The sequence below is a fragment of the Suncus etruscus genome, chromosome 9 (genome assembly GCF_024139225.1).
Source record: "Suncus etruscus isolate mSunEtr1 chromosome 9, mSunEtr1.pri.cur, whole genome shotgun sequence".
Lineage (NCBI taxonomy): Eukaryota > Metazoa > Chordata > Mammalia > Eulipotyphla > Soricidae > Suncus > Suncus etruscus.
Genome location: NC_064856.1, coordinates 47344260 through 47354406, shown reverse-complemented (window position 1 = coordinate 47354406; position 10147 = coordinate 47344260). Strand labels below are relative to the sequence as shown.

The following is a 10147-nucleotide window of genomic DNA, read 5'->3' as shown; positions in this document are numbered from 1 at the left end:
GATGATGATATTAGGCCCAATGTTGTGCAGATGGGGACTAATTTGTTTTTGTTTTTGTTTTGGGGCCACACCCACAGTGCTCAAGGGTTCCTCCTGGCTCTGTGCTCAAAAATTGATTACTCCTGGCAGGCTAGGGGGACCATATGGGATGCTGGGACTTGAACCCAGGTTCATGCTGAGTTGGTGAATGCAAAACAAATGCCCTACAGCTGTGTTATCTCTCTGGCCCCCAGATGGGTACTATCAATGTGTGCTGTAAACTCCTGGTCCAAATCCTTTGATCCTTTCACATCTCTTCTCTCTCTCTCTCTCTCTCTCTCTCTCTCTCTCTCTCTCTCTCTCTCTCTCTCTCTCTCTCACACACACACACACACACACACACACACACACAGACACACACACACGTACACACACACACACACACACACACACGTGTGTGTGTGTGTGTGTGTGTGTGCCTGCTTCTGAGAGCACCGGTGTCCAGGTCACTTTCAATACATACTTCAAACTCCTGCAAGCTTAGGGTATTTTGAAGATGAATGAGTTGGTTTAAGACTCAGCCCCTCCCTTGGCCCCCAACTCTCTCCCCACATGAGGGAAATGAATTACACTTGCCTTGTGCCTTTAATTCCCCCCAGGGCTGGTGAGTATTCTTTGATGTCAGGAGCCAGTTTTATGAGGTTGGGGTGTGCATATGAGGGGGGTGGCAGTGTATGTGTTTGAAAATATGTATGAAAGAGCACTGGTGGTTTTTTTTAAGGGGGTGATACCTGGTGGATCTCAGACTCTGCACTCAGGAATTACTCCCGGCAGTATTCAGGGAACCATATGGGATGCTAGAGATCAAAACTATGTGGGCTGCATGCAAGGCAAGCACCCTACTGGCTGCTGTACTATCTCTCCAGCACTGAGATCATGTCTTCTTGCAAGAGAGAAGTCTCGTTTTCCTAGGAACTGATGAACTAGCAATCCCTCACTCCATTCTCCTGAGATTCTTGTAACCCATGTCCTAGCCCCAAGTCCCAACCTTCACAGAGAGGCAGTTTCCAAAGGAAAGGTGGGAAGGAGGCGCATCCTCTGAGAGCTGCTCAGGCTTAAGGAACAGGCCGGAATGGGCCTGTCCACAGTCATCTCAGAAGCCCGGAATGGAGGCTGTGAGAAGCACTGTAAAGCAGGGCTGGGTGAAGGAGCCCTGTATCCTCTGGGCCCTGCATCCCGGGACTGGGTTTGTCATGTGTTGTGAGAAGTAAAGAACCTCTTCTAACAAGCTCTCAGAATCAGAAGCATTTATCAGGAACACAGCACTGGGAAAAAGGCAGGGAACATTTCTATTTTTACTGCTTCTGTGTCAAGAGGCAAGTTTACCCAAAGGACTCCTGCGGAACTGACAATTAATCTCACTCCAGGGCACTGATTAATGAGCGCCTGTTGGCCCTCAGGGAGCTCAGCCAGAGAATTCTTGGCCAGAGTGAAACGAGGCCCGGGGCAGTGTCTCTGGGCTGCTGTCCTGCCCAGGCCGTTCCTCCTCATGACCCTGCTGGGGCCTTCCCGGAGCTGTTGGTCCCCTGAGTGCCTTGGCGGGCTTTGACAAAAGCCACCTTGATTTCTTGGTTGATGAGGTCCTGCCAGGGTTCCCTAGAGAAAAGAGAGAGAGAGACAAGAGTGAACACTCACTGCCCAGAGCACAGAGACGCCACCCTGACAAGTGGCCATTCCCTGCCTAGCTTTTAGTCTCTGTGCACTGACTGGCACAGCTTCAAGGGCTCTGTGAAGTGAGAAAATTCATACAACCCCGACCTCTCTGGAGATGGGAGCTTGTCCCAGCTGCAGCCTGCCCAGGAGCTATCAGGAAGGCTAGGAGGCCCTGTCTGAGACTCTCAGTATACCATGCAAACTTAGGGCAGGGATCCTATCCCCTTCCCACCCACCCCCACATTCTTTTATTGTGTTTGTCTCCCACGTGTTCCCAGAAGGACAGAGCAAGAAATCTCCTTTACAGCAGGAGATCTGATGTCAACCAGAGCCAAAGTAGACAGATTGGGGACACATGTGAAACTGATTGGCAGGAAGGGAGCAGCCCCATGTGGACTGTCCCCGGAAACAGGACAAAGGGCCTCTCCGTAGCCTCTGCAGCCTAGACCCTGATGAGAGAATTTTCATCCCCTTCTCTTCTCTCTCTAGTGATGTCCAGGATCTAGTAATTTCTGCAGATGGGACAAATTCAGTGTATGTAAGTTTTGACAACTTGGCTTTTTTCAAAAAGTAAGCTTAGCATACAGACAATTGAAGTTGAAGCTTAGCATCAGCTTTATATACACAGACAAATGCCAACCCTAGCACCCTAATTTCTTTCCATAGAGATTTTGTCTGTCTGTCTTTGATATCAGAGTCAGATAAGGTGAGAGGCAGGGTTGTATCTACCTGTGTGGAGTGCCCACAAGAAGTATGGTATGTATACACATGTGTGGGTATGTGATCTTGTATGTACAGGTGTGATCCATATTCTCATGCATAAGAACATGATTTTACATGCACATGTGTCAGCACATGTTCCCACTTGTTCATGTATGAACATGTGGTCTTATGGGCACATATGTGAGCACATGATTCTGTGTGTGTATATATGTGAACTCATGATCCCATGTGCCCAGATGTGAATACTTCATCCCATGTCTACATATGTGAACAGGTGGTCTCATGCACATGGTCCTGAGTGTGATTGCATAATCATGTGATCTTGTACACCAACATAGTCTGTGTACATGTGTGTACATTTGTGTCCCTGTGGTCCTGTGTGCCCAAATGGGAGCGCACGGCCCCATGTGTACATATGCAGGCTTTGAATCTCTAAGTCTAGGAGGGTAAGGATCATGCCAGGCCTCCTGGCAGGCTTCCATTTAGTACACTGGGATAATCTCCACTATCTCACTCCCTAGGTCAACAAGATGAAAACATTTCTGGCACTTTCTGAAGTTTCTGTTCTGAAGTGGGAAAGCTGTCAGCTAAGATTGCTCAGGGATGACACATGAGATTAGCCATGCCGACTCCTACTCCCAGGATAGCAGAAGAGGAGGGGTGTGAGCCAGGCTGCGGGGGAGACTCACTCCTCACTGAGGCGACTGTGCAGGCATAGTCACTGGAGGGGTCTCCCAGGCTTCGTAGCCACAGAGGCAAAGCTCCACCAATGTACCAACAAGACAAAACAAAGCACAGTTCAATGAATGAGGGGATATGGGACAGAGATGACAGTGTTCTTAAAGCAAGATGGGGGCCAGACAACGATGAATAGCAAGAGCAAAGATCATGGCCAGGAAGCAGCTTGGGGTACTTGAAGTCTGAGAAGGACCTGAGCTGTGATGCATAGAGGAAGGGAGGGGAGAGTGGAGGGAGCAGGTTGAACCAGAGGGGCCCCTGAGATGATGTGAAGGAGCTTGGATGGGAGGGGTATAGAGTCAGCTCAGAGAGCTGTCTACTCTTTCTCCAGCATCCCATTGTTGCATCAAAATCTGAGAAGCACAGGTAACCCAGGAATGGATCTAGCCCTGAGTAATACTGGGGAATTACTGCTCCCCCCAGTTTATATTTTTGTATTTGTTTGGCATTTGGGCCACACCTGGTTGTGTTCCGGGATTACTCCTGGCAGGGTTCTGGGAACCATATGGATGTGCCAGGGATGAAACCTGGATCAGTTGCATGCAAGATAAGTGCCAACCTCCTGTACTATTGTTTCAGTCCCCTTCTCCCACTTTTTATTTTTCAAAGTAAGGCAGGGCTGGAGAGATAACACAATGGATACTGTACTTGCCATGCTTGAGGCCAACCCAGGTTTGGTCCCAATCATTCCATATGGTACTCTGAGCACTGCTAGAAGTAATTCTTGAGTACAAAACCAGGATTAATCTCTGAGCACTGCTGGTGTGGCCCAAAAGTCAAAAAATAGAGTAAGATGTAGTCTTGTACATGATTGACCCAGGTTTGATCTTCTGCACACTATATTGTCCTGCAGTCTCTTCCATAATAATCCCTAAACACAGAGTCAGAAGTAAGCCTTGAGGGTCACCCACTAAGTCACTAAGTGTGTCCTCCCTACCTCCAGCAAAAAATAAAATAAAATAAAATAAAATAAAATAAAATAAAATAAAATAAAATAAAATAAAAGAGCTTGACTTTGAGCCCTAGAGTTGTTGGAAAGTTCCAAATGTATGATACAGGGAACACTCACCTGTTGAGTTTTGTGTTTTATTTTAAGAATCATTTTCAGGATAGATGTTCAAAATGGTGGTGGAGCATGTACCCACCAAGTGAGAGGCTGAGTTTGATCCCCAATATCACATGCCCACCCCCAGCCCAACACTGTGCCAGAAGTTGTCCTGGTAGCTCTAAGAGTGGCTGTGTGGTACAAAAATATTAGTTCTTCATTTAATTTTATTAAAGGTCCCTCCGGCACTGAGTGGAAATGGGTGGAGGGCTCCAGGTGGAAATGGGTGGAGGACCCCATGAGTAAAGGGGGCAGAGTTGCCTGGAACATGGTGTGGGGACAGGAAGTGACAGGGTGAGTCACAATGGAGCAGCTGGATGACAGAATGGAGTTATAATGGGAAGATTCCATGATAGGGTCTAGATGGTGAAGTCACAGGAGATGAGAAATAGGAGGAGAGTCAGGTCACAGAGGGTGTGGTTTGGAGAGTGGGGAGGACCTGCAGGGGTCTAGTCCCACAACTAATTCCAGCACCTCCCTGAGAAAGAGAAATAAGTCTCCCAGCCAACTCAAAGCTTTCTCATCCAGCAGAGAATCTCAGCCATTGGCAACATTTCTGCCTTTGTCCCCTACCTCTCGGGGTGGGCCCTGAGTTTTGTGGGAACAGTGAAGTACAGCACATTGCTTTAAGATGTTCTTGCTCTCTCCCATACCTCTGTTTTGCTGCCCCCAGCGAGGAGCCTGGGCCTCAAAAGAAGGACAAATGGAGGAGCCAGAGCTCTCTGAGGTTCAAGTTGTGGGAGCCCTTTGCTCTTTAAATTCCTCGTTAGTGAAAACCATCTGAATGGTGACAAGTGACAGTAAAATATGCACTCCCTCATGACCTGAGATCAGCTCAGAATGGGTAGTTGCTATATGTTCAGCATCAAGAGCAGGGCCATGCTGATCGGCACAGACACTGGGGCAACCCACATGTTTAGCCAACCACAGTGGTGATGGAACACTCAACACCGCCAGGGCAGGGCAAGCCAGACTGGTGTGGGTAGGCCTCACCAGGACACAGCCCTGCTGTCTTTAGGTATCGTCCTATATGAAGAGATGGCTCTTGGTTCATCTCCAAAGAATTTTGTCTTTTCCCAGCTTTCCACTCAAGACAGCTAATACTTATCATCAGAAAAACAACAAATATCAAATATCAAACAACAGGTGCCAAGTTCTGGAGGGAAATTCCTCTTACTCACCCAGGCTTGATATGCAGAGGTGGCGGGAGGGGCCTGGGGAAGCCGGCCTTCCCTGCCAGCCAGTAAGTCTCCTCTATGCCTTTTCCCTGGAGAGAGAGAGGAGTCAGTAGAGCCCTCCTCCCTAACAGCTCCACCACCACTAACAGAGGCACCATTTCCAGAGCTCTGGCAGAACAGCCTAGAACCTGAAGTCCACATCCTGATGGATCACTGCTGGCCATGTGACTGGCCACTATGTTCCATGTCCCCACACTTCAGAGAACTATGAAGCTTAAAGAAGTTAACACTGCCTGGAGACACAGCTCAGAAAGAGAGTGCCTCGCTTTCCTAGATGAGGCCCTGGGTTGGATGCTTGGCTCCACACTAAGATTTGACAGCCGGGGCTGGAGAGATAGCATGGAGGTAGGGTGTTTGCCTTTCATGCAGAAGGATGGTGGTTCAAATCCCGGCGTCCCATATGGTCCCCTGTGACTGCCAGGGGTGATTTCTGAGCCTAGAGCCAGGAGTAACCCCTGAGCACTGCCAGGTGTGACCCAAAAAAACAAAACAAAACAAAACAAAATAAAGATTTGATGGCCTGTGATTCTTTCCAATTATTGAAGGATCAGGAAGCTCCCCATCCCATGATGATACAGCTGCTCAGAGAGTAGGAAAGGGTGGTTTTATACCCCAGCCTGGACCAGGGATGAGTACTGTTCCTGGGCCCCCTGGACCAGTCTGGAGGTCATGAGTTAGGGTGTGTCCCTTGCTGCTGCTTCTCTGTACTTTCTGTTCTTGGGGTCCTCTGTTCCTCAGATACCTCATCTGTTCTAGAACAAGACTGGCTCCCTCACTAACTCTAGCTCCTCCAGTCTCTCTAGGTTTCCATCTCTTGAGACAAAAATTCCACCGAATTCCTGGCTCTGCCTACAGCAGCAAATTGACAGTCCTCTCTGTGCCAGGTTTTGTGTGGGGAAGGAGCTGGGGCCAGTTGCTGCCCTGGGCCATTCGTTGCCCTTGTCCTGCAGTTTTCTCCTAGGCCAGGCTCTAACAGCTGAACTGGGGGCTATGTATAAGGAGTAAAGAAGAAAAGGACAACATGTCATTCCCTTTATTGTATACTGACACTCAAACACAAGGCAGAAGCTACAGCTACATTTGAGGGTAGCTTCTGCCTTGAATTTCAGAGCTTTGGGGTACTCAAAGGCAAGATTTCCCCCAATACCATGCAAACAAGAAGCTGAGAGCTGGTCCCAAGACTGAAGATGCCCAGAGTGGGTATGATAACTACTGCTGGGTGTGCAAGAAGTATTCCTTGGTCAGAACAGGCTGTAGAGAGGGGACATGCAGATTAGAGCTCCGAGGAATGAGTAGGGGACCAACAGTGCTGGAGAGTATGCACAGGCTTGGAGCCACTAGCTGATAACATCAGCTGTGTGACTTTGGATGTTACCCTGACTCTCTCATTTCAATCCCCCAACTGTAGGACAGGCACTTAAAAGGCCTGGGAGAATTTAGTTTATGAGAAATTCTGAATTGGATCCCCAGCTCAGTGGCTGGGTGTGGCCCCGGTGGTCAGCACTGTACTTTCAGACCTGAGCACTGCACAGCTGGGCTGAGCACTGCCAAGAGTGGGCCCAGGTCCCCATGAGCTGGGAGCAATTCTACAGGAAAACAGACACATTGACCTTACTTTCCCCATCCATCCACATGTGTTGTTTTTTGTGTACTTCCCAGGCAGGTCTTCTATAGACAAAGAGCTCTGCCCTGGGCCTTTTCATGCTGTTGCAACAGAATGTGGAAGAGTTTTTATTGACTTGGGATATATGTCTACAAACCCAGGCGGGCAACCCTGTCAGACATGTCGGGACCCCCCCCTAAATAAAAGGACATTTGGGAAATTCCGCCAGCAATCACAGAAAAGAAAATCTCCCACCTATGGGTATCCCCTTCCCCAACTTCTTTTTAATCCCACTGAATGATCAGAACTGCCCACACCTGGAATGGGTGGGTAAAGGAGTTTGCATGGGGAGAGAGAGGGGATAAAAAGGAGAGTTAGAGAAGTGTGAGAGAGGCAAACTTTAGCAGAAGTGAGGATGGGCAGAAGCAGGAATCAACAGCAAGATTCAACAGAGAAATTTAGTATCAGCAATTCAGCAACAGATTCAGCAGCAGTAGCATCAGCAAATGGGAGTTAGTCAGCCTGGAAGCCAGTTAGGAAGCCTGGAAAAAGCAGCTGAAAGGGAGACAGGGGCCCAGAGGGCCAGAAGGAATAGAGAAGTAGCTGCTAGGAAAAGGCTTAGTATAGAGGTGAGGAGGTGTACATGGTAGTAGGGACTGTGAAATAAAGCTGGCTGACTCCTGGAACTTCATCTGACTGCTTTGTGAGTCTCTCCACCCTCACCCTGCAACCTTCAGACCTGCCAGGCTGTAGGGGCTGCAAGAGCCCAGAAAGGCCTCACCATTCCCACACCAACTCTAAGACTCATTAATTTATATTAAGACAACACCCACCTTCAACTCAGTCTGGCCCCTGACATCAATTTTGTAGCCTTCATCCAGGCTGAGCAGTGTCTGCACCGTGCTTCGGCTGACGTGAATTCTGTAGGCTGAGAAAGTTGGGCCCATCACCACCCACCATGAAGTTCCTGGGGGTAGAGTTTGCCCCAGCCCCAGTCCTGACAGAATCACAATTCTGATTCTTGTAGTAACTTGTCCAGGCCTTCAGTCCTCTAGCAGTGAGGAGGTCACTAAAATAGAGGCCTTGAGGAAAAGCAAATGACTTAGCTTCTGATGAGGAACTCGGGACATTATCTGTAGATGCTCGGGAGCTGTGGTTCAGGCAGGACAGAGAAGTATATTTGTTTCTGTTTTTTTTCCCTTTTGGGGTTTCACTCAGGATGTTCAGAGCTTATTCATGGCTCTGTGCTCAGGAAATCTCCTGGTGAGGCTCAGGGAACCAAGTGCAACTGGCAATTGAATCAGAGTTGGCCACATGCAAGGCAGGAGCCTTACCCAGCCTCACCCACTGTACACTGTACTATCTCTCTGGTCCCAGATAAGTGGCTTTTCTTATTAAGAGTTAGGCTTTCCAGCATAAGCTGTCCTGGCATCAATGGCTCCTAGAAGCTCAGTAATGCTCAGGAGAAGCAGAGCAAGTGGGATTGCTGTGTTTTCAGCAGCTCTGGCTACTTCATCCAAGGAACACATAATGGTGCTACATGGAAGCGAGTATCCTTGAAGCACAGCTGAGAAATCAAGGCCCAGAGGAAGAAGTTTAGCTCACAGCTATAAAGCTAGCCAGCTGCAGTCAGGGCAAGTGTCTAAGTCATCCTTTCTCTGATAATTCTCATCACAGCACTGCAAAACCCCTAGAAAGGTGAAAAATACCAAGAGCTGCTCCACTGAAACCTCAGGGACTCAACCACCAGGTGGTGCTTCCGTTACTAAACACCATTTCCGATAGTAGGTGGAGAGGGGTCACTGACAGTCGTGTCCCTGCCAGGAGAGAAATATGAGACACTCACGCAAGCCTGTGGACTCCATCCGGGATGCAGTGTTGACAGTGTCCCCAAAGAGGCAGTAACGAGGCATGGTCAGGCCCACCACGCCTGCCACGCAGGGCCCTGAAATCCAAATATGTCTGGTGAGCACTGGTTCTTTGTGGGTTCCAGACAGGTCCCTGTGGCAATGCCACAGTCTTACCCTTCTCAGCCTTCAGCCAGACCTCCAGCTGGGAGGAGAGGATAAACTCTGTACCACCCAGATTGGGGACTCTGACTAGCCCAGAGGACTTCCTGGGAGAGGTCATACATGAGCTATGTCTAAGAATGACCAAAGAGGTGAGTGAGTATCTGTGTGTGTGTGCCCACAATCTCTGGGGGTCCACCGGTGATTGAGAAAGCAGGCCAGCAGGAAATGATAGAAGACGAGGGTGGAGAGATGGGCAAGGGGCTGGAGGCTCTGGAGTTTGGGGTTCTGACTCTGGAAGCAAAACTGGCAAGGCAGGTGGTCACATGAAGGGTCTGTCCAAGAATGCAGAGCTCATTTAGAAGGGTTAGTATTAGCTAAGATGCTTTGATCATTGCTAAGATAAGCAAAAACCAATCAGCACACGAGGTAGGGTCTAAGCAGCCCCAGATTCTGTGCTTTGTCACATCTTAGAATCTTAAAGTAGTAGAAGAAAACGTAGCATGTTTTTCTCTCAGAGGGTTTTAGAAGTCCCAACCCCAAAGAAAGAAAGAAAGAGAAGAGGGCTCAGTTCCCCACAACCACCCTGATTCCCACCCCCTCACCTGAGTGCAGACCAGCCCTGATGCGCACAGGCACATCGGGAGCATGCCGCATGCGGAAGTCACCCACGGAGCTGAGTATGTCCAGGGCCATGTTGGCAATCTCTGCTGCATGCCGCCTGCCATTGCGCCGAGGCAGCCCTGAAGCAACCATGTAGGCATCCCCGATGGTCTCTACCTAAAAGTTACATCCTCATCACACTCGAGGACTCCCCCACTTCACCCACATCTGTGCAGGGAGGCCTCTGGGTTCAAGGGACTCATCCTTGTGGCTCACAAGCCATCTCCTTGGGGGCCATCCTTCTAGCTCCACAGCACTCAATAGACTGACTCTTGTCAGCCCCTTTTTCTGGCCAGTCTCATCTCTGAGACTGGTGTATCAACACACGGCCTCCAAGGCAGATAGATGTACTCCATCCAGGAAGCAGCACATGCAT

At 49.2% G+C, this 10147-nt stretch overlaps 1 protein-coding gene across 1 annotated transcript in view; it reads right to left on the bottom strand.

Moving 5' to 3' along the window:
* Nucleotides 1-1526: 1526 nt before the first annotated feature.
* Nucleotides 1527-10147, bottom strand: part of LOC126018417 (guanylate cyclase D-like) — a 44439-nt gene continuing 35818 nt past the window's right edge. Inside the window, exons 15-19 of the mRNA XM_049780558.1 lie at nt 9714-9888; nt 8946-9044; nt 7933-8027; nt 5440-5525; nt 1527-1635 (exon numbers count right to left, since the gene is read on the bottom strand). Coding sequence (XP_049636515.1) covers nt 1527-1635; nt 5440-5525; nt 7933-8027; nt 8946-9044; nt 9714-9888 — 564 coding nt within the window. The remainder of the gene's footprint in view (nt 1636-5439; nt 5526-7932; nt 8028-8945; nt 9045-9713; nt 9889-10147) is intronic.